The sequence below is a fragment of the Ascaphus truei genome, chromosome 9 (genome assembly GCF_040206685.1).
Source record: "Ascaphus truei isolate aAscTru1 chromosome 9, aAscTru1.hap1, whole genome shotgun sequence".
In the NCBI taxonomy this organism is placed as follows: Eukaryota; Metazoa; Chordata; class Amphibia; order Anura; family Ascaphidae; genus Ascaphus; species Ascaphus truei.
The window spans coordinates 61069697-61094342 of NC_134491.1; the positions used below are offsets into that span (position 1 = coordinate 61069697).

At 42.9% G+C, this 24646-nt stretch overlaps 1 protein-coding gene across 5 annotated transcripts in view; it reads left to right on the forward strand.

The window, feature by feature from the left end:
* The window catches only part of LOC142503149 (membrane cofactor protein-like), a 58023-nt gene extending 34015 nt beyond the window's left edge, over positions 1-24008 (forward strand). For 2 of the 5 annotated variants that reach the window (XM_075615220.1, XM_075615224.1), the window contains exons 3-9: positions 16663-16854; positions 17259-17355; positions 17658-17737; positions 18756-18932; positions 19437-19616; positions 21032-21082; positions 23880-24008. In XM_075615220.1, the coding sequence (XP_075471335.1) occupies positions 16663-16854; positions 17259-17355; positions 17658-17737; positions 18756-18932; positions 19437-19616; positions 21032-21082; positions 23880-23893 (791 nt within the window). In that variant the 3' untranslated portion in view covers positions 23894-24008. Of the gene's footprint in view, positions 1-16662; positions 16855-17258; positions 17356-17657; positions 17738-18755; positions 18933-19436; positions 19617-21031; positions 21083-21296; positions 21385-23879 lie in introns of all 5 variants that reach the window. The other 3 variants (XR_012803948.1, XR_012803949.1, XM_075615223.1) reach the window with 3 other exon arrangements.
* Positions 24009-24646: the final 638 nt, after the last annotated feature.

Sequence of the window (24646 nt, forward strand, 5' to 3'; positions counted from 1 at the left end):
CCACCGACTGCCATTGCGCAGCTTACTCACGAACCAATCCACGATCAGGAACCCATAAAATAAAAAACCATAAAATAATAAACATTAAACTAAAAATCCAAATCAATCCACGGGTCTTCTACTTGTAATCCATCTTCATCTGTATTCTTCTTCTATCTCCTTCCGGGCGGGGCAGGGCGTGGTCTTCTTTCCATCATCGGCCACGCCCTTGTCTTTTTTCTTCTCCGGAGGTCCTTCCTCCGCAGCGTCTGGCTTCAAAATGAGACGACATAGGCTTTTAAAGGCCTATGACGTCACATTTTGCGTCATGGTTAACACGGTCCTGATTGGGCCGTGAAAACCATGTGTTTTGGCCGACAAAAATTAAAATGATGACGTCATCTTAAAGGCAATGAAAGCACAGCCAATCAGAATGGCTTTGCTTCAATTGCCTTTAAGATGATGTCATGAAAAGGCACATGGCCGTGCACACATGGTACTAGATCCAATCAGAGCGTGGGAACTTTATCCCTACTCTGATTGGCTCTGGTATACCATGTGTCAGGGGCTGGGGGAGAAAGAATGTAACGTCAATGAAAACCTGTCACGTGGTACGGTAGCCAATCAGAGTAGGGATGGAGTTCCCACGCTCTGATTGGCTACCGTACCACGTGACAGGTTTTCATTGACGTCACATCCTTTCTCCCCCAAGCCCCTGACACATGGTATACCAGAGCCAATCAGAGTAGGGATAAAGTTCCCACGCTCTGATTGGCTACCATACCATGTGACAGGTTTTCATTGACGTCACATCCTTTCTCCCCCAAGCCCCTGACACATGGTATACCAGAGCCAATCAGAGTAGGGATAAAGTTCCCACGCTCTGATTGGCTCTAGTACCATGTGTGCACTGCCATGTGCCTTTTCATGACGTCATCTTAAAGGCAATTGAAGCAAAGCCATTCTGATTGGCTGTGCTTTCATTGCCTTTAAGATGACGTCATCATTTTAATTTTTGTCGGCCACAACACATGGTTTTCACGGCCCAATCAGGACCGTGGGAACCATGACGCAAAATGTGACGTCATAGGCCTTTAAAAGCCTATGTCGTTTCATTTTGAAGCCAGACGCCGCGGAGGAAGGACCTCCGGAGAAGAAAAAAGACAAGGGCGTGGCCGATGATGGAAAGAAGACCACGCCCTGCCCCGCCCGGAAGGAGATAGAAGAAAGAAGAATACAGATGAAGATGGATTACAAGTAGAAGACCCGTGGATTGATTTGGATTTTTAGTTTAATGTTTATTATTTTATGGTTTTTTATTTTATGGGTTCCTGATCGTGGATTGGTTCGTGAGTAAGCTGCGCAACGGGAGTCGGTGGGGGCAAGTAATGGTAAGTGAACTAAAGAAATGTATTTTATTTAACTTGTTAATTTTTTCAAAAGGTTTTTTAACATGTGTATATTATTTTTTTGTGGTATATCATTTCTTGCCACTGTATGTATGTACAGTATGTATATATGTCTAGAGAGATATATACATACAGGGCAAGAAATGATGTTGTTTTAAAAGCTGAATTAGATGTGTTTTAAATTATTTTGTGTATGCTGCTATGCTTTATTGTGAGTTTAAAGTATTTTAAAATTAGATAGATGTATTCCTTGGTATTGTATTGTGTGTTTGAGGAAGGTCAGGGATAGGCTTGGTTGTAAAGGTTGTATTTTTGTCGGTACTTATATTTTTTCAAAGGCTTAATTGTTCTGCTCTAGGCGTGAATTTGTTAATGGTTTCATTGTTCGGGATGTAGTGTGAAAGGTTTAGGGATGTAAATAATGATTGCTAATTGATTTTGTTTACTTGGTTGATTAATTTGCAGAATGTATATGGTGCATAGGTATTTTGGCATCATTTATATTGGAATGTAAGTTGTTTAAATGGCTTTTCAGAGGTTTAGTGATGATTTAGATTGAGAGATCAGTTATGAATATTAAAGGAAATTGATTTTAATTTAGTGTGTATGTATGGAGAAGTGTTTGGTTGTAGGGCAGTATGGTTTTGATAACCCTTCTACATTTATTTGTACTGTATATTGGTTTATCATGGGTGTGTATATAACGTGTGTGTGTATATATATATACTGTATATATCTCTCTCTTTATCTCTGTCTCTCTGTATATATATACAGTATATATATATATAGTTGCATGATGAAGCCACAGTACAAATTCATGGGTGAAGGGTGGGTATCGGGCCTGTGTGGCTTAACCCCTTAATCACCTTTGCGGTTATTATCCGATAAGGTGTTTAAGGGGTTAATTGATATCTGAATGTACTTGCAATGTATTGGCTTGGTATTGGCTATGTCTTGTATGGGCAAGAGAAGGAAGGCGCTGGCGACGGACACTTCGTATTGATGAGGTCAGTAGTACTTTATTTATTTGTATATGCTAGTTAATGTTTTTAATAATGGGCAATTAATCTATTATCCATATCTGGATAATAGTTATTTTGCACATTATTGTACTGTAGGTGTTGGGGGGGAGGGTGTATGTATTGAATGTATAGGCCAGGTTTATTTTTTTTACATTCAGGGTTGGTTCCGTGGTTCTGCGTGGGACCTCTGGAGACCACCTGCGGGTATTCTCGGGTATCCCAAGGGTATCAGGCTGGTGGTTCCACGGGTGACACATGCGGGGATGACGATGTGTGGTCCCACTTCTGTGGGGGCACCTCCGACCCGTAGTCTGCGGGGATGACGATGTGTGGTCCCACTTCTGTGAGGGCACCGCCGACCCGTAGGTGCGGGGATGATGATGTGTGGTCCCACTTCTGTGGGGGCACCGCGGACCCGTAGTGAGCACCCGTGAGTTCCCCAGACCCCCGAGGGAACCACCCGAGGCCTTGCAGACACCTGTGGGTTTGACCCGGGGCTCCCAGACATCCTTGGGCCTACCGTGGGGACCCAATTGTGGCCCACGGTGACCCAAGGAGACCACCTGGGGGCCATGGTGCTGGCAGGATCCACCAGCAGGCCTCCAGAACCTGTGTAAAAAGGGCTGCTGGTAAACTGTAGGTCTGTCCAGGTGCCCTGCCAGCCCACCGGGGACTAGCGTGGGGCTGCGTTATGAACCCTGTATGTAAAAGGATAAATCTTGTATTTATGGGGGGGGGGCACAGGGGGTGGGTAATGTATTTAATAAATATAATGCTGCTTATTGTGGGTCATTGTACTGTTTTTATTGTGGGTACTGGGGGTGGGGTGTTTCCCCACCGGTATGTGGGTAGGCCTCCCTTGTGGGTACTGACTGGGTGGTTAGGCCTCACGGGGGGGGTTAGTGTGGGAGGGTATGTAGGCATCCCGAGTGGTGGGTGAGGGTGGGTTAACCCCTTAATGACTGTAGCGGTTAATAACCGCTATGGTGATTAAGGGGTTAGGGGACATTACTTTGGATGTTTTACTTTTTGTCTCTGTTTTGCAGCAAGCAGCGGAGGGGCCGTGGGTAGTGGGTAGTGGGTGTGGGTGTGTTTTTTTGCACGGGATCCCCCTCCCCACATTTACATACAGTACACTGCATTCACAGAAACACAGGCCAGGCAGATTTTACTGACACACTAGGGGGAGGGGGGCTTACACAGATTAGTCAAAGCAGGGAAGCTTAGCAGACACAATAGGTAGGGGGAGGGTTTTTTACATAGATTACAGTGAAGGCAGGCAGGTTTAAAACACACAATAAAAATATGTATGTCATGTATTTATTGTTTATGTATTTTAAATACACAGGGGGTGTACTGTATGTTGTTTATTGCAATGCTTCAATGTGTGTATAATGTATAATGTTTTTTACAATTAGATAGATGTAATCCTTGGTATTGTAAGGGTTAGCTTTGGTTTTAAATTGTGTTTTCTGGTTGGTACTTACAGTATACTGTAGATTGATTTTTGTTTACTTGATTGGTTAAAATAGTTGACTTGTTTGGAAGTGTTTGTATTTACTGGTACAGTAGCTTGCAATGATATTGTTAACATTCATTTGCAGAATGTATATGGTGCATAGATTTTATGCATCATTTATACAATGTAAATGCAATGTACTGTGTGGATTGGAATGTTATGTTTTATATTGTAAGATCAGTTAGGATTATTAAATGGATTATTATTATTGTCTGTATGGAGAAGTGTTATTTGTAGGACAGTATGATTTTGATAACCATTCTACATGTATTTGTATATTGGTTCATCGTGTGTGTATACTGTATACTGTGTGTATATATATATATATATATATATATATATATATATATATGTATATATACAGTATATATATACACAGTATATACTGTATATGTATAGGGATTGTTATTGTATATATACAGTATATATTTATTTATCTTCATGTATTTATTTATTTATTTAGATTTATTTATTAATTGTGTGGCTGCTGTGCGTGATTTTTTTTTATTGTGGGTAGCGGGGATGGGTGAAGGGGGTGTTTGGCCCTTGGTGTGAGTTTAGGACTTGCGGTGGGGTTGCGGGTGCACTTAACCCCTTCACGACCGTAGCAGTAAATACCGCTACGGTCGTGAAGGGGTTAAGTGCACCCGCTACCCCCCCGCAAGCCCTAAACAACCACCGATGGGGCTAATACCCCCTTCACCCACCCCCACTACCCACAATAAAAAAAATTCACACACAGCAGCAGCAGCACAATTAATAAATAAATCTAAATAAATAAATGAATATAAATAAATACATTTAAAATACATTTTTATTGATAGTGTAGATGTGCAGAGGGTCTCCGGAGCTGAACCGCTGTGGTTTTAGGTCTGGGGACCCCCTGCTCCCCGAGATACAGGCCCCTTTAGGGGGTGCCGGTATCCCTCTGCTCTGCTTGGTTTACAGGCCGCGATCACGTGATCGGGCATTTAAACGCAGAGGGATACCGGCACCTCATAAAGGGGGCTGTATCTCGGGGAGCAGGGGGTCCCACGACCTGAAACCAACGCGGTTCAGCTCCGGAGACCCCCTGCACATCTACACTATAAATAAAAATGTATTTCAAATGTATTTATTTATAGTCATTTATTTATTTATTTATTTAGATTTATTTATTTATTTTTTGGCGGCTGCTGTGTGTTTTTTTTTTTTTGTGGGTAGCGGGGGTGGGTGAAGGGGGTATTAGCCCCAACAGTGGTTGTTTTGGGCTTGCGGGGGGGGGGGGGGGTCGCGGGAGTGGTTAACCCCTTCATGACCGTAGCGGTATTAACTGCTACGGTCGTGAAGGGGTTAAGTGCACCCGCAACCCCCCCCCGCAAGTCCTAAACTCACACCAAGGGCCAAATACCCCCTTCACCCACCCCCGCTACCCACAATAAAAAAAAACACACAGCAGCCGCCAAAAAATAAATCAGGAGCAGAGGAGCCCCCTGAGTTTAGATTTCTGGCTCAGGGAACCCCCTGCTCACTGTACAATATTATTAAAAATACAGAAATGCTGCTTCTTTACCATAGCGCATAGCTGCTAAGGTAAAGAACGAGTGTTTATTTATATATGTGTTTTATTTATACTGTACATGTGCAGAGGGTCTCCGGAGCAGAACCGCTGTGGTTTCAGGTCCGGGGACCCCCTGCCCCTCCCCCCCGAGATACAGGCTTTTGGGGGTGCCGGTATCCCTCTGCTTGGTTTACAGGTCGCGGTCACGTAATCGGGACCTTGAAATGCAGAGGGATACCGGCACCACATAAAGGGGTCTGTATCTCGGGGAGCAGGGGGTCCCCCGACCTGAAACCAGTGCGGTTCAGCTCCCGAGACCACCTGCACATCTACACTAGGAATAAAAATGTATTGAAAATAAGTTTTAATGTGCCGATGTTTGCGCTGAGAGCAGCGGATCTCTCTCTGCTGCAAACACATCTCGCCCCCGCCGGCCCATAGTATCATTTACTGTATATACTGTACAGTATGTGCATATACAGTACTGTATACAGAACATGTAGAATAAATGCATAGTTTTATTTTTTCGGGTTTATTACACAGTATACTGTACGGCCGGAAAACATCAGCATACAGCACAATATTATCCATCGAAATCCCCCCATTAGCCGTTTTCTTTTCTGAGGAAAAACAAAATGAAAAGTTTTAATGTACAGTACAGTAATGGTCAGCCCCCTAAAGAAGTACCCAGCCAGCCCCACCAAAATAATACGGCAACAATACAGTACTCACCATACTATTTCCCATTCAGCTTGCGCCGGCGCCGGTCCACTGCCAGTCCAGCTTTCTTCATCATCCACGTCGATAGTTTGCAGCGGGACTAGCCCACCTGTAGTCAGCAGGTGAGGCGGGAAATCGCTTAGGTACATGCAAGCTTCATCAAAACTGGCCGCGAAATCCGACTCTGCCTCAGGATCAGGCTCGGGCTCAGGGTTGTCACTGACGGTGGGTCCGTTATCGGAAGCCGGTGCTGGTGCTGGTGCATTGCTTGGCAGGGACTGTCGTTTCTTAGTTGGTTTTAACACGACCCTTCGCCTTTTGCCGCCTCCATGATCATAGATACGGGAAAAACCCTGTGACACACACCAATACCCTCCAACAAATTGGGGCTCAATACGGTGAAAACAGGGGTCACTACATAACCTTTTCCTTATTGCACGCTTCCACAAATGAGGAGTTGGCGAAAATTTGTAAAAGTCATAGTTTTCGATAAAATACTGATAAATTTGAACAACTGTTGCCATCTTATCCTCTGTTGCATTAATCGCGGCTCATATCAAATAAGCATAACTTCTGTCAGGTTTTTGGAAAGCAGGCTGCACTTGAACACTCATGGCGGGCGGGTCTCTGGAGAATAGTGTAAGCGAAACTGGTCTTTGTCTTTATTTAATATGTAAAGCCTAAATTGATACATTTTTGCAACTCTTCCTTCAGTCTCAAGGCCAAGGCCAAGTTACAATGGCACACTGTGGTACAGTATCTTTTTTAAACGAAACACCTGCAAGCCCACACATTACTGATTCGGTGCTTTACAAGTCAGGAATTTATGCCATCTGGCGGACACGCGAAGCATTGCAGCCTAGTAAATCCTGATCATTATCATTTAACACATCAGCCGCCCGTCAGCCAGGCATGAACCGTGGCTTGGAAGGCAAACGCAACGCGGCATGCCAGAGTTGAGCAGCGGCGCATTCCAGGTATCTGCCAAGTACAAACTGGTCATTTGCTCGAATAAAGTGTGTCGCAGCAGTATACTGGTATACTTTAGATATATGCTAAACATCCAAGACATTACAGTGAATCAATACAAGCTACATATACTGTATATCTACATCTGCTGATGGGCCCAGAGTAGTTCCTCTGGACCTACCTTTGTGACACAATTAGTGTCTTTTAACATAGTAAATACTAGTTCTTTAATATTTGCTATTTTTATTACACCATCACTAATTTGATTAATAAAAATTTTGTTAAAAACAATTATTCATTTCCCCTGACCACATTTATTCTATAAGGTCTGCGGTGCGCCTACAAAGGGATTCTTTCTGTGTACCTCTTTAGATACACTCGTCATCAGTTCTTGATCCACTCCCTAGGCAGCACGCCTCAACCAACAAGGGGTTTGAGCGAGGTTCCTATCTATAGCATCCTACCCAGCTACCTGAACAAGCTCCTCACCCCTACCACATGCAGCACCTATCACCTGAGATCAGACTCCAAAAGACTATTCATGGTCCCAAGGCTCAACAAAGTATCCGGACGTTCCTCCTTCTCCTTCCGTGCACCCCAAAACTGGAACAACCTACCAGAGACTCTCATATCCACCACCAGCTTAAGTTCTTTCAAATCTAAGGCTGTCTCACACTTTAATCTGGTCTGTAACTGTTTCATACGCTCATAATATATATTTTCTTTAACTGTGCACGCAATGTCTTGTATATAATGTATACCTTGTTCATTTATGTAACTGTACTTGTAACCATGTATTATTTGTTTTACTCTGTGCCCAGGACATACTTGAAAACGAGAGGTAACTCTCAATGTATTACTTCCTGGTAAAATATTTTATAAATAAATAATAAATATGCTTTATGAAGAAAAACCCAATAAAATTTGAAGTTGAAAAAAAAAAAAAAACTTGTTGGTGGTCCTTGAGGACTGGAGTTGGCCGCCCCTGAAGTCAATTCTTATTTAATACTGTCATCGGGGCATCTGGATTGCCGGCTCCAATGACGTAGCGTCATCAAGCAGCACCTAAAGACTTGAACGAGCGTCAAGATTTTGTCCTGGGAAACACATGAACACCCACGCGTACTTCGTCACAATGTCACACAGTCAAATTTGTTACATTTCCTCTCTGAATGAGAAGAGTGAGCTGCTAGTTCTCTGGGATTTCAACTTCAATTGGCTTGACCCTAAAAACCACAAAATCCAGATACAACTCAAGTCACTTAACCTATCACAACTCATTTACCAACCCACACGGACAAACCTGAAATCGCACAACCATTCCTTGCTAGACTGGATTCTCTCTTCAAATCCCAGCAGAATGCAATCCTCTGGCATCCTTCCTGATATTTTCAGTGACCATGCAATAGTGTACTGTGTAAGGAAAATTAAACCGCCCCAATCAAGCCCTAAAGATTTCATCACTAGAATATTTAGAAACTTTAACCCACAACAGTTTCTGGCTGACCTTACCAACTGCCCTTGGCACAGAATCGATTTAATTCCCGACCCTTATTCTGCGCTCGACTATTTCCAATCCAAGTTCATAAAACTCTGTGATATTCTGCGTACTGGAGCATGGGTAAGAGTATGGGGGGGCCCACCTTCCATGGGTTACAACTGACCTTTTATAGCACTCTACCAGTTCAGGAATGCCTTGTGGAAAAGCTACAAAGTAACTGGCACTACCAAGGATCTCAATCACTACAGATGCCTACGGAACATGTGCACAAGTTAAACAAGGCATGTAAAAGCACAATATTACTCTGACAATCTCCACCAGAATACATCAAACCCAGCTAACTTCTGGAAGGTTATCAACAATATATTCCAGCCTTCTAACCATCAACAACCAAGTAATATCACTAAGGGGGATATTACTCTGACAAACCCCACTGACATTGCAAATGCTGTCAATGATTACTTTATGGGGTGTGCCACTAACTTATTAGCGAAAAGCAACCCAAACCACAAACCTGAATCTCATCCTGGGAGTACCCACATAGCCCCACCCCCTCCCAACACTGCCCACAATTTTCCATTTGGCCCAGTATCCGAAGAAGGAGATTACACAAGCGCTCCTCAAATTAAAACTAAGCAGCCAATGTGGACCTGACTTACTACAATCTAGGTTCCTACGACTTGGTGCCACAGTCATTACCAAACCAATTGCTTCCATAGTCAACTCTATCCTGTCTCCAGGCCATATCCCTAAGACCTGGAAAACTGCCAGAGCTGTCCCAATCTTAAAAAGTGGGGACAAAAACACTGTCTCAAACTACAGGCCAATCTCCCTTCTCCCAATTCTATCCAAAGTAATGGAAAAATGTGTCCACTACCAATTAAGCAATTACTATACCAAGACAAATTTCCCTAGCCAATTCCAATCTGGCTTTCGCCCCAAACACTCCACCGTAACGACCCTGCTAAAAGTTTGCAATGAAATCCAGTGTGGCATGGAACGGGGACAACTCACTGGTGCAATATTCCGAGATTTTGCAAAGGCTTTTGCTACTGTTGATCATGCTATCCTGCTTAACAAACTCCAGAGCTCTGGAATAGGGAAGCATGCTTTAAACCTTTTTTTAGTCCTACCTATCAAGTAGATCCCAACATGTGTCCATCTTAGGCTCTAACTCCAACCCCCTGGATATCACCTGTGCTGTCCCGCAAGACTCTGTTCTGGGGCTCCTACTCTTCTCAGTGTTTATCAATGATCTTCCCACAGCTTGTAAGGAAGCCTAAATACACATGTATGCAGCTGACACAGTCCTATATGCACACAGCCATAGCCACTCCGACCTTCAACACATACTTCAGTCTGACTTTTTGAGACTCGAAAACTGGATTTCCCAAAACAAAATGTTTTTAAACACTGACAAGACAGTAACAATGGTATTTGGGACCAAGACTAAATTTTGAAAGCTTCCCCTGACTTAGCTCCAGACCAGAACCAACGCTAACACCACCCTAACTCCTGTCACTAGTTTTATATACGTGGGCATATGGGTTGACTCCCACTTAACATTCGGGATGCACATTGATACCCTGACATCCAAGACCTATGCCAAACTAGGTGTACTTTACAGGAAGAAATCCTCCCTACGTCTGCTGGTCAGAAAGCGTATCGCACAGCAGATGCTAATGCCAATTATCGACTATGGAGACATAGTGTATGGCTCAGCACCCCAAACCCACCACAGCAAACTTGATACCCTCTATAATTCAATTTGCTGTTTTGTTCTCCAATGCAACTACAACACACATCCCTGCGAAATGCTCAAAGAACTAGATTGGTCATCACTCGAGTCTAGGCGCAAAGTTCACCTTTCCTGTCTTGCCTTCAAATACTTTCTGGGCAAGCTACCCATCTATCTGAACAAGTTCCTCACCCCTAACACATGCAGCACTTATCATCTGAGATCAGACTCCAAAAGACTGTTCATGGTCCCAAGGCTCAACAAAGTATCCTCCTTCTCTTACCGTGCACCCCAAAACTGGAACAACTTACCGGAGACTCTCACATCCACCACCAGTTTAAGTTCTTTAAAAACTAAGGCTGTGTCACATTTTAATCTGGTCTATAACTGTTTCATAAGCCTATAATAAAGAAAATATATAACTGTGCATGCAATGTCTTGTATATAATGTATACCCTGTTCATTTATGTAACTGTATTTGTAACCATGTATTATTTGTCTTAACTCTATGCCCAGGACATACTTGAAAACGAGAGGTAACTATCAATGTATTACTTCCTGGTAAAATATTTTATAAATAAATAAATATGCTCTACAAAGGTTCTGCTCTTCTCGCTAATGTCAGCCTGGGACACACAGCCTTTTCTGTATATTAAGGGGTCGCCCGCCTTTTCTGTATATTAAGGGAGCACACACAGCCATTGCTCATCAAGGAGACATCCTTTCCCATAGGGCATGAGATAGTGTATTCATGTGATGGGGCCACTGGTTACTAGGCCATCCCTGGCAAGAGCTGAACTATAACCTGCCTGGACACCACCACATGGTCAGAAATCCCCGTGTTCTGCGAACGTAAGAGTTTATTCTGGTGTAATACTAGTTACGCACAAGAAAAATGTATTGTACTGTAACACAGACCTCAAGGTTCTATAAGGGAGATGGGCTGAATAAAGGAAGGAGTATATGCTTATATACTCTGAAACTGGAGGTAGGGGGTTCGGGGAAAGTGTGGAGCACCACTGTACTGAAAGGGTGGTGGATTTATGGAACGGCCTCCCAGTGGTGGAATATAAAACCACTGACGTAAACCCAAGGTGATTGTAAATATGAAAGAGAGGCATGGATCTAATAGGGCATATTAGGAAAAGTGACCCAAATGCTTCTTATCTAGCATCAGTTCTGAGGTCTCTACCTTATTTTTGATATTGCAACAATTGTTCTGTGCGTTTTTTAATTATAATTTCCTGTGTAATCTAATTCATAATATTTTTTTAAAAATGTGTAGCTCTTCCGTACTGTGGTTTTCTTGTACAAGGTGCTTGTGACGGTAAGGGGGTACCCAGGCCATTAATAAAGGTATTTGGCCCGGCTGGGTGCCCCTGCGCCATATGGGGGAATTGTAATTGTCAGCTCTTCAACCCAATCATGGCATGTAACTGCATTTGTAATAAAGGTGTATGTGTATTTTTACTGTTCCAGGAGTGCCAACCAGCGGAGATGTGCAGGGCGTGAGCTTCAGGGATGATTTTACGGTAAAATGTTGTCAGGGTGTGTTTGGGTAGAAGGGGACCAGTGTTCTGGGTTACTCCAAAACATATACTCAGGAATCCCCCCAGATTCCTTAGGAGCACAGACCATCGGATAAAATCCTCCCTAGAAAGCAGTTTGCAGCTCACCGCCAAATCTCCCGACTTCAGCACAGACCAGGACAGTAAGAATGGGCAGGGAACTGAATTACAATACCAAACCCCAGAACCCAGTGTGGGGTTCAGTACATCTCTCACCAAGTATAAGGCTAAGGCCCCGGTCACGGTGCTGTAATGCGCGCCCGCACTTTTGGCTGCGCGTTCCGGCGATTCCCCGGTCTGCAGCTCACTGCAGGAGCAGAGACCGGGGGGGCGTGGCGGAGGAGTGATGGGGGCGTGGCCATGACGTCACCCGGCAGGTTCGCCTTCATTGGCTGAACCGCCGGGGGGCGTGGCTAGCCGCTCGACGCGAGTTCAGGAGTAGCTCTTGCGCGAGCGCTGCGGCCCCCCCTCGCTGCGGGCCCGGCGCCATTGCGGGGAGGGCTCTCGTGAGCGCAGCGTCCGCCACATCGGACGCTGTAGCAGGCAGCGGGGGCAAGGCCTAAGGTGAGGAGAGTTATAGGTGTTTTAAGTTAAAGTGTAGAGCGTCAGGTCTGCGACCCAATGATAGCTGTAATTCTGTAATTGTATTAAAAACGGTCTGTGTGTCTCCCACTAGGGATAAGGTGGCGAGAATCACATCATGTTTTAAATGTATGGGTTATTGGAACAGTGTTTCCCTGTAAACCACGCAAAGGACAAAAAAGGGTTTTAAAAAGCAGCAGTTTACAGCACAGCGCATTGCGTTTAGCTAACTTCGGCTAGGAAGGTCCTGGAGCACTGAGTTTTGCTGTGAGTGCTGCTGGAGTAAAATCATTAAAAAGGTTATGCAGCAATTTTTATTAAGGTATATAAAAATTGATGTATAACAGTCCTCAAGTGTTATGTTTTTGTTAAAGTAATGTTCAGAGGAAGTCATTCAGTGTGGATGAAGGCCGATTTGCATGGGAGCCAGCATGGCTACCTCGCCCCTAAGCTTCAAAGGACCAGTTTGAAAGGCCGTCCAGGATTTGAAGGTGTTAACAAGGGTATGGAAGTGTTAGACCCTGTGTTAGCAAGAATGGGTGAAGGAAGAGACTTCAATTAGCCATCCTGCCAAATGGTTGCTCTGTCCAGACTATCCGGCGCTGAGCCGGCAGGGGGTCTAGCATGACAAATGGGGAAAGATGGTGTTTGTCGCACATGCCCAGTTGCTATGCTGAAGCTCCCAGTGCCAGGATACATAGGACTGGCAAACTCCAGGATAGGTGGAATTATTTATTCCCACGCAGAGATTGGCTGGCCAGGTTAGGTATAGGGAGTTTTAACCCTATAATAATCTGTGCAGCCCATCAGGGAAGAGTCATCATGTGGTAACAGATTCACCTAAGATTTATCATGCAGTGAAAGATCCATCCTGTAACAAGACTTAACATCGTAACTCGTAAGTGTATTTTTTCATTATAATTGTAAATCAAGCTGTGTATGTTCATTCTGTAAATAAATTTCAATTTATTTTATCTCTTGCTTTGCTCAATCAAAGGATCCAGGTAATTAAGATGTTAAAAGCATTAGTCTCCTGTGACAGTTCTCCTATCCTTGTTGGTGAGTAATCGCTCCCATGTTTATTTGATGCTGTACTTTGTTCTATTTACAGAACTGTGTTATTTGAGAGCGCCTGTTTCATTTCAACAACGGCAGCACACTTTTGCTGAACAAATTATCCTTCACATTCTCCATACTCTTGGTATTCGGAACAAAGCTCTATCCTGGATCTCATCCTACCTCTCCCATCGTACTTTCAGTGTCTCTTCTGCTAACACCTCCTCCTCCTTTATTGATCTCTCTGTGGGGGTACCCCAGGGCTCTGTCCTGGGACCTCTTCTCTTTTCTCTGTACACACTCTCTAGGTGACCTAATAACATCTTTTGGGTTTAAATATCACCTCTATGCTGACGACACACAAATATACTTTTCAACACCCGACCTTACACCTGCTATACAGACCAAAGTTTCTGAATGTCTCTCTGCTATATCATCCTGGATGGCCCTCCGTCGCCTTAAACTCAACATGGCTAAAACAGAGCTCCTCATACTTCCTCCCAAACCTGGCCCTACTACCTCCTTCCACATTACTGTTTGAACTACGATCATTCACCCAGTAGCCCAAGCACGCTGCCTAGGGGTCACACTCGACTCCTCTCTCACATTCTCCCCTCACATTCAAAACATTTCTAAAACTTGTCGCTTTTTCCTCCGCAATATAACAAAGATACGCCCTTTCCTCTGTTGCTCGACTGCTAAAACTCTGACTCAGGCCCTCATTCTCTCCCGTCTTGATTACTGTAACCTCCTGCTGTCCGGCCTTCCTGCCTCTCACCTGTCTCCCCTACAATCTATCCTAAATGCTGCTGCCAGAATCACTCTACTCTTTCCTAGATCTGTCTCAGCATCTCCCCTCCTGAAATCCCTCTCCTGGCTTCCAATCAAATCCCGCATCTCACACTCCATTCTTCTCCTCACTTTTAAAGCTTTACACTCTTCTGCCCCTCCTTACATCTCAGCCCTAATTTCTCGCTATGCACCATCCCGACTCTTGCGTTCTGCTCAAGGATGTCTTCTTTCTACCCCCTTTTTATCTAAAGCCCTCTCCCGCCTTAAACCTTTTTCACTGACTGCCCCACACCTCTGGAATGCCCTTCCCCTCAGTACCCGACTAGCACCCTCTCTATCCACCTTTAAGACCCACCTTAAGACACACTTGCTTAAAGAAGCATACGAATAGCAGTTTGAACATTCTGAACACATGATACATAAAGCTTGGCCCCCTGCAGACGCACTTACCAGAACCCCCTCCTACTGTCTCTGTACGTTCTCCCTACCTACCAATTAGATTGTAAGCTCCTCGGGGCAGGGACTCCTCTTCCTTAATGTTATGTTTATGTCTAAAGCACTTATTCCCATGATCTGTTATTTATATTATCTGTTATTTATTCGATTACTACATGTATTACTACTGTGAAGCGCTATGTACATTAATGGCGCTATATAAATAAAGACATACAATACAATATATTAATGCTATATAATGTAATGCCTGTAGTGCGATCATGGAAGATTGTGCTCTGTTGCATGGCCTCTTGCAATGAGGGGTTTACATTTTTTGATGTATTCATAAGCTACATTTTGCAGAAAGTGAAGTGTTGTGGTTTACAGTAATTCCCCATATCCCCATATGAGTTTGATGTTGTGCAAGCCGCTTTATCTTCCTGGGGACAAACCTTAATTACAACAGTGTTATCTCACTCTGTGTTATAGAACAGAGAGGGCGGCTGCCCAGGTTCTAGAGACAAACTTATTATACAATTATAGATAAACGGCCAATAAATGGGAAATTCAGATTTTTGGCTTATTTTTATAAAGCGCAAAACATCAGTCAGTGAAGAAGTAGAGATAATTAAGGAGAAGATGTTCCTTTGAAGTGGATGAAGCCGGTTTGAATCCCAGTGTCCGCTTTCCATTTCATCTTGGGAATGCCGCTCATCTTAGATTGCAAGCTCTTATTGTTATGGAGCGGCCTGTACTGGATTGGTTTATTAACCACAACACAGCAACCAAACCATTGGGGCTACTGTCCCTTTAAGAAAACCAAATAATAAAATAAACACCTATTCCCATTAGGGAAACTAAATAAATGTTTCTCAGCCCTTTCTATCTGACTGGCTGGGTAGGCCAGTTACCAGTCCAAACTTATAACCACAATATTAGTAAGACAGGGAACAATATAGAAAGTCTTATCTGACATGTCGCAGGGATTCCATCACAGGGTCTCCATGTCGCTCCCTCACTCCTTCAGGATTGCCGGTTTGGGGAGCAATCTTTATCCTGGGTGCGATTCCCAGCTACAGGCCTGCTTCCTCCAGACCTAGGGTCCATAACAGCCAGACTGTCCTGGCTGGGAGAAGTTTCACTTCCACTCTCTCTGGAGGAAAGCAGTCTCTGTGTCTCTGATAGCTTCCTGCCTTTTACCCCTGCTCAATCATGAGTTCATTGTGCACACCTCCCAGTACAGGTATGAAATCCGACACCCGTGCAGTTTCCTGCCTTGTAAAGGGAGTTTAACCACTGGACTCCCTTACACATGCTTAAAAAATTCTGTGTACAGCATTACGTACATGGTCAGTGCTATGTAATAGAAAATATATTATTGCGAGAACATGGTAAACCTAGGAAGTAGGGAAGAAGTGCCAGAATAATTTGGAATATACAAGAACGCCACAATAGATTTTTAGAGACGTTTTGTGCGGTTTGTAAACGTCATCTCTGCTCACCTGAACTTTGTGCCATTTTCCTTTTTTAGAAGCCAAGCTTTGATAAATAAGATATATGGGATAAATTAAAATGGCCACCAGAGATTAGATTACAAAGCACACAAACCAAACCGAGATCTCTAGAGTTTATTGAGAATATTATAATGTAATAACATAAACTGTTTGCAATGCAGTCAGTGCACGTCCCTCTGGCAGCTGAGGGGCAAAGAGGGGGGGGGGGGGAAGGAAGGCACGTTGCAGATGTACAGAAAACTCTGGATCCCTGTGTGACGGGTGAGTAAATGTTTCAGGAACGGATGTTTTTCACTTTATTTCTTTTTTATTACACAGGTGGCTGCCCATCACCTCCCAGACTTCAATACGCTCAGCTGAAAGCAGCGTCTTTGTCTCAGAACATCTTCCTTCCTGGTTCGAGGGTGAAATACACTTGCCGTCCCGGCTACATACGTGTCCCCGGGGCTCAAACCGCTGTCATTTGCTTGGCCAACTCATCTTGGACAGCAGCCAAAGTGTTCTGTGCACGTAAGCAGGTTTTGTTTGTGCTGTTTCTCTCTCGTTCAGTCCTTCCTTTTTTCCCACTCTCTTTGTGGAGCCTCAGACAAGGCAATTACCGACTTTTTATGTTTATTGAGTTCTGGGAAGAGTCCCCCATGTAGGACCAAAGTGATCTAATGACCATGACCTGTTTAATGGGTAAGAGTCAGTGCTGTTTGATATGTTACCTGTTGATACAAAACGGTTAATTTGACCAAACTTCTTCCTTTTATTCCTATGGAAGGTAATTATGACGCTTTCATTAATGTGAAAGCACAGTGTGCAAAATGTCTGACAGGTTTGGCCAGGACTGGGATTATTAGGTGTGAAACACGGGGTGCTCGTGCTGTAATTATTGGGCTTTGCATTAACTTGTCTTTGCTCCGTTTCAGGGAGATCATGCGGGAGTCCCGGTGCAATAGACGATGGAGATTTTGATGTACCAGACTTTTTACTTGGCTCAAGAGCAACATATTTCTGTAATGATGGGTGAGTCTTGTGCCCGGTTGTGGTCTAGTTGGGGGAGGGTCGAAGGGGGGTGGTATGTTCACAGGAAATTTGAGGAAGTGTTTCTTCATGGAAAGAGTGGTAGATTCATGGAACAGCCTCAACAGAGGTGGTAAAAGATAATGCAGTAATGGAGTTTTAAAAAGCTTGGGATATGGCTATCGTAAATATGAAAAAACCATAGATCAAATTTGGGCCTGAAGTTTTACAGTTTTTTTCATAATTTTCTATGGTTTTTCTCAATGCAGAATTAAGTGTGTGCCATTTGTTCCCCTGTTCTTTAGTTTCAGAATGTCATCTAGAAGGAATTATAGAGTTTGTCAACCAGATGGAAGTTGGAGTAACACTGTCCCTGAGTGTGAAGGTCAGTAATTCTAATGTCTTCACCGCACCCTGAGATTGCTTTGTTTGCCCCACAACGTTAAAGTTTTTATAAAACGGAATAGGCACTGAAATGAAACGCTTAATTACTACTGAACTTTATTTACGACCAGTTTTATTATTAGAATACAGGCAGTCCTCGTTTTACAACGCTTCGCTTTACAACGAATGGCTTATCCAACGCTATGAAATGCATACCTATATTCATTTTTACAACGCCAAAATGGCTTATCCAACGCTCTTACAACGCTTTGCAACGTTGTGTATGTGTGTGTATATATATATATATATATATATATATATAGACATTCACATAAACAACGTTGCAATGCCGTAAGAGCGTATACAGTATATATAATATTATACTATATAATTATATATTATACTATATCATATATTATTTATTATGTTATATTATATATAATACAGTATATACACTATATAATTTGTGTGTGCTGCATATCTTATTGCCTGCATAAAATATTTGGTGTATTTTAGTGTTAAAAATGCCTTCAGGAACGGAACCTTTCATTTAAACAGTGTTCCTATGGGAAAATGTGTTTCGCTTTACAACGTTTCGCTTTACAACGCCATTTTGAGTAACGCATTGTGTCGGATAACCGAGGACTGCCTGTACTGATAATTTGAATAGAACGCAGAAAATCACATCTTCATTAATTTTGCTATGGACAAACGTTGGGTTACATTGGGGCAGCCTTAGGTGACATAGGACAGCAGTTTATAAATCCTGTCTGAGGCTCGTGTTCGTTCTGAGGCAGCAGCCACAGGGTAACATAGTGGTTACTACAGCACATGCACGGAGTGATAATACTCTGCTTAGTACCAAGGTACACTTATATTTTGAGATGGTTTATACACAAATTGTTATTGTATGTTTTTGGGAGAGCCGTTTTAAGTTTAGCGGCTCTTATTTTTTCTTTTTTTTTAAACTTTCCATATTTCTAAAATTGAAATTATCTTTGTTCTTTGTGTTCTCTCAGCTGTAATCTGTCCTCCTCCTGATGCCATTACTCATGGAGCATTCAGCCCAAGAAAAGACGAATACTCTTACTTGGACGCTGTGACTTATGCATGCAACAACTTGGCACTTGTTGGCAAAAGTTCTTTGTTCTGCACAAAACATGGGAACTGGAGTTCTGACGTTCCTACATGCAAAGGTGAGACATGTAATCTTCTCTAATTCTTTCATTTTCCAAGGCTGTTTCATGCAGAATTCCCCAAGGCCATGAATAAACCTTAGCATGCCATGTTACATTCAAGTGAGGTTTTCTTTTCTCTGTGCTCTATGCTCTATAAATTGTTTGTCTGTTACATGGTGTCATGCCATTCATCTATTTATTTCCAGGACATACTTTACTGCTAAATCTTCGCAAATATTATGTACTTGTTTTTTTATTTTTTAAGTATTTGTAATGATTTAAAAATGTTAAATTAGCGATTGATGTTTTAAAGATGCCAGCCATAATACTTTAGTCTGAAAAATACTTTTGCTGTTTAGTAATTCAATGCCAACAAAAAAGTTATAAAGAATTTAACTTAAATGTAAAAACAAATATATACTTTTGTTCTGTTTTTTTCCCAGAGTGGATTTATTATCCGAACGCTGCGTGTTTCATTGTGTTACATTAATAACCTGTATTTGCTTTTTATTCCTTGGACAGCTGTTGAATGCCTAAACCCGAAAGTTCCCAATTCACGGAGGTTGTCAGGATTTCAGGGTCCGTACAGACTCAACTCTGCTATTTCATTTGAGTGCGTTGACGGTTTCACAATGAGCGGCTCCAGCATGGTAACATGCAGTATTAATAATGAATGGGAGCCGCCATTACCCGAGTGTCTGAGTAAGTATTAATTCTGTGTCCCTAGAAGCCTTAAGCTATCACATATTGCTTTTTAGTATCGTATCATTTAAGTATAATGCAAATGTATTAAATGGATTTAAGGTGTTTTCCCATTGCAGAGTCTGCAGTATACGCTATGTACCCAACTAAACCTTAACACTGCTGGTGTACTGTGAGTTCTATATAGTTTGCAGGACAGGAAGTCTCTGCACCTTTTCAATTTAAAAGCTTGTGAGTTCAATTTCTGGCTCGGGCTCATTCATTCAGAGAGACCTTTCACAGTTTCTCCAGTAGTTTCCAGCAGAACGTTTCCTGAGCATCTCTGTAACGAGACTGTGCGCTCTACTGATGGACTTTCCTATAATGTTGCTGGCAGCTCGAACTCTGCAGACACCTTGGTTTAGAAAATCCTAACCTTAAAAAAAAGAGTTGTTAGGTCCGGACTTGGTGGTTCTTTCTCTAACAGCTTGTGTTCTATGTGACAGAGCAGAGCTGTGGCAGAGATTAAAACAAGTGGTGACAGTTTAGGGTTTCTTGATGCTGGACTGTGTCCAATGAAAAAGCCCCTCGCCCACAGTGCAAATATTCTCCTATTACAGCCCACAGCCATCTAAGGCCCATATTCACTTAGGGGTGCCAAGCTTTAGCAAGTCTTAACTCCCTGTTCATTTCAATGGGAGTAAGGCTGTACTAAAGCATAGCACCCTTTGGTGCATACAGTATGGGCCTAAACTTGCTATACCTTCTGCTTTCCGAGGAACACCTGTGCCTACACCTCCCAAAACAACCAAACGACCCAGTCTGGCAACTTCAGGTAAGATGCCCCATGCTTTGGGTAGAGGACAGAGCTGCTCACCAAAGGGTGTTTTTAAAATACTTAATGCGGAGGGAACCTCATCACACACTCTTTCCTCCCTGAACAAATATGAACATTCTGTACTGTATAGAGATGCGTTTCTATAAGCTTCAGTGGCTTAAACGTGCTTAGCCTCGCTGTCCCGTAACCCAAAATCATATCCAACAGGTGAGTTCTTTGTTTCATCTGATGGAATTTAGAAGGTGTTTGAGGGAATTAGGGGTAACCAACATTATGTTTTAGAGATGGTGAATCTTTTTTGTTGGGGGTATCAGCTCTTTGAGTTGTAGAAACTTTTGTTTTAGGCAGCTGGAAGTTTGCAGTGTACATTACTGCTTTATATTGCACTTTTGGGGGGGTTTGAAGAAGTAATTCACCTTTTTTTTAACGCTTATTTTGGTTCTGTATTTACCGCCACTTAGGAATGACACTGATGCTTCACAATCCTTGTTCACAACCTAAACACAGGGGCTTAGTGAGTCTCCTAACTCATCTTGCCTGCACCACATCTCGCCCTGCCACAATGGGCCTAAAACCGCTTTCTGTACATTCTCCTCAGGCACAACACCTGCACCTCTCAAACCAACAAACCCCTATGTGAAAACTACAGGTAAGAGGCCTCATGGCGGCTCCCCAGCGTGTTTGGAAAGTACTTAAAGCTGCAGTGGAAAGGAAGAGGGAACCTCTCCTCCCCCTCCCAACTTTCCTACATCCAGAAATGAACGTTCTGTAATGTGTAGAGACTGCATTTCTATATAAGCTTACAGCTACCTTGAGCTCTCTCGCCTATTTAGAGACTTTTTTTTTCTTTTTTTCTTCCTTAGTGGCTTAAATGTTGACCTTGACCTCGCTGCCCCGTACCCTAAAATTATATCCAACAGGAGTTATTAGAGCTCCATCGGCAATTGGAAGGTATTAGAAGGCATCTGGGGTGACGAGATGAAGACAAAACAAGCGCAAATACTGTATTGATTAAATGAAGCCAATTGAACACACTGATGAAAGTGAAAATCAAATATATACAGTCCTCTGAATCGGTGCTGCTCCTGGAGTGGACTTAATCCAAGTCCATATAAGGTTGTAAGTGCAAAGGGTCAGGAGCGCACTCACATCCCGGGCTTTATAATAAAGAAGAAAAACATACACCTATAGTGCTAAAAAGTTTTGAATAGTGGTGATTTTAGTAAATGATATGTAATTCACTCACATTCTCCGTGAGTGATAAGGGCTTTGTGGTTATCTGGAGTGACCACCTCATATGATGATTCAATGGTGATATCCACCAGGATACAACAGGGTAGAAAGACATGGGGAGGAGGATCCCATATACAGTATATGAAAAACAGAGGACACAGAAATAGTGCAGATAGCTTTATAACAAGGTAGCAGATAGCTTTATAACAAGTCGAGCAGTGGGACCACCCTGGTCAGACAATGGTGAAAGTTCAGCACTCCCTCCTTTGCTGGTGACCCACCCGTGGCTGCCGTCCACAGTGGAATTTCAGGAAAGGAGGAACTCAATACTTTACAGAGTATCCACCAGAGTTCACCAAGGCTTGGCAATCCTTCAGTAGCTTGTGATGTCAACCCTACGCGTTTCGCTCTTATCAGAGCTTTCTTAGGAGCTAGATTCTGTGTCCTCCATCTTCGATCCTTATTTTCAAATTTCACGCTGACCTTTGCGTGACGTCATCACGTTTCACGACGCTCTCGATGTCGCGGCGCACTATGCGTATCAGCAGCGCCATGGTTTCTGATGCGCGGTGCGTGTCAGTGACTTCATGACGCACGTCACAACACTAGTGGGCAAGGCAACCCAATGTTGCCAGATCCACGCTGTGCGCAAGGCAGCAGCAGCATCTCCATCTACACAGCCGGAGATGACCCAACATTTATAGGTACATTTAATTAAGACTAAAATATTAAATGCATGATCAGCACAGTGATATACAATAGTAAGTTTAAGAACAAAACGATTGTTAGTTGATGGAGCTGCTAATCTATATGAATGGAAACATATTATTAGTGCACATATTGATTTTGTTCAAAGACCATATTTTGAATTCTGTATTTTAGATAAACAGCTCAACCCCGTTATAGCGTGATACGCTATAACGCGAATCCGCTTATAACGCGGTTTGAGCATGAACCCTGAATTTAAAAAAAAATGTAAAAAAATTTTTGGAATTTTTTTTTTTGGAATTTTTTTTTTGCACACTGCATACACTCACAGCACACTGCATACACTCACAGCACACTGCACTCATTCACAGCACACTGCACACACCACACTCACCCCCCTCCCACTCCCCCTCCCTACATTTATATTGTGAAGGAGAATATAATGGGTATATGACTTTGTGATGGTGTTTTAAATGAGTAGGGCAGCCTTTATATGTTATTGTGTGACAGTGTAGTATGATTGGTGCTTGTTTATTTGTGCTAAGCTGTTTGATTAGGTAGAGGAGGGACCAGGGGGCTAGGTTGCATACATTTATGTGCGTTTTGGGTTCTAATATTGCCCCTGTAAATGTCGCTGCTGGTTTATTTATTTTTCCGTTAATGGTGTGTTCTGCGCATGTGCAAGGGACTTGACAGTGCGACTGGTTGCTAGGGACAGTAACGGGTTGTCCCGCTCGGTCAGGACGTGGGGATTAAGGTAATATATTCTATAGCATGTATATGTGTGGTAGAGTTGCTGGTGTTATCTTCTTTTTCTCCCCCGCGCCGATCTTTGTCTGGCTGGGGCTTAATGCTGCCACTATGAACACATTGGCCGGTTTGTTTATCTTTTTTGCTGACGAGGCGATCTTCGCATGCGCGAGAGATCCGACAATGTGGACTGGTTGCTATGGATGAGAGCTGGCCTGTGAAGGGCTGTCCCATTCGATCGGGAACCAGGGGGCAAAAGTACTAAGCTTTATGGTATGTTTTTTATGCACACTTAAAGAATGTATGATGTTGTTGGGCTCCTTTGTTGTCCACGTTGCCATGGAGACACGGCCAGACGCCGGCTGAATCTCGGTAAATTGAGGTTGCAAAAGTCTCACACGATCCCCCGGCATGAAAATGCTTTGGGGAAGAGCGCGGGGCCTTTGCAACCGCCCACCCCCTTCCAAATGGAAAAATCTTGCGCCCCCTGTTTGCGCACCCCTGTTCTAGAATTTTCACCTGCGAAGAGCAGGTGGTTCTTCCAACATAGTGTAACGTACGTTAGCACTACACTACACGGGTAATTTTACCGTTAATAAAACTTATCTTTGATGTTTTTCCTGTTACATTTGAGATGAATGTATTTGTTTTTATTATGGCCAAATTTGCATGCTTTGCATTTGTTGCATATAAAAAAGCTTTTTGGTTTGTCTGGTAACCACATTTCCTTTTTGTCTATTTCCACTTTCTTTAAGGCACTGGGAGCTAGATCGTCCTTAAGGTTACGGGCCTTGATAAACACTACCTCGTGTCAATGTTGCCGTACAATTTGCTGTATTTTGTCTGATTTTCTATTAAAGCGAGTAATAAATGAAATAAAGTTTTGCTTGATTTCTTTCTTTTTACTGTCCGTTGTTAGCAAGTTTTCCATATTCCTTGCTTTATCTTTTGCAGGTTTTTTTTTTTTTTAAGAGTTTTAGAAAAACAAAAAGGAAGGGATACAGAAAATAGAAACGGGGAAGAGGGCTGGGGACAGTACCACATTTTTAACACAGATATCGTAAAATATATCGTCCATGAATAACAGCAACACCGTACACAACACACAATAATCAAGCCCATATCCAAGTGGCCCATTATAAGTGGCATGACTACTGAACAACTGAAGTTTAAAAGGAAGGAACTCTTACCCTAATGGATCTTATCCTTCTTCTCTCCTCAGGTAAAAACCATCTCTAAATCATCATTGAAGCCTTTGCTGTGTGTATTATATAGTATATGCAAGTGATCCAATGCTAGGTAAAAACCATATTTGAATGCTGTTTTCTGTCTACCCCTAATCAAATTAAGTGTTGCCACCTAGGCAGGGAACACCCTGTGTAGAAAACCATTTGTTTCAATGTGCCTCAGATGTGCTAATTAAGCAGACAGAACCACACTCTCAGGTGACTTTTTAGGCCTATATAAACCCAGCCAGAACAGCTAGTCTGCCTGCAGCCCATATCCAAGTGGCCAATTATAA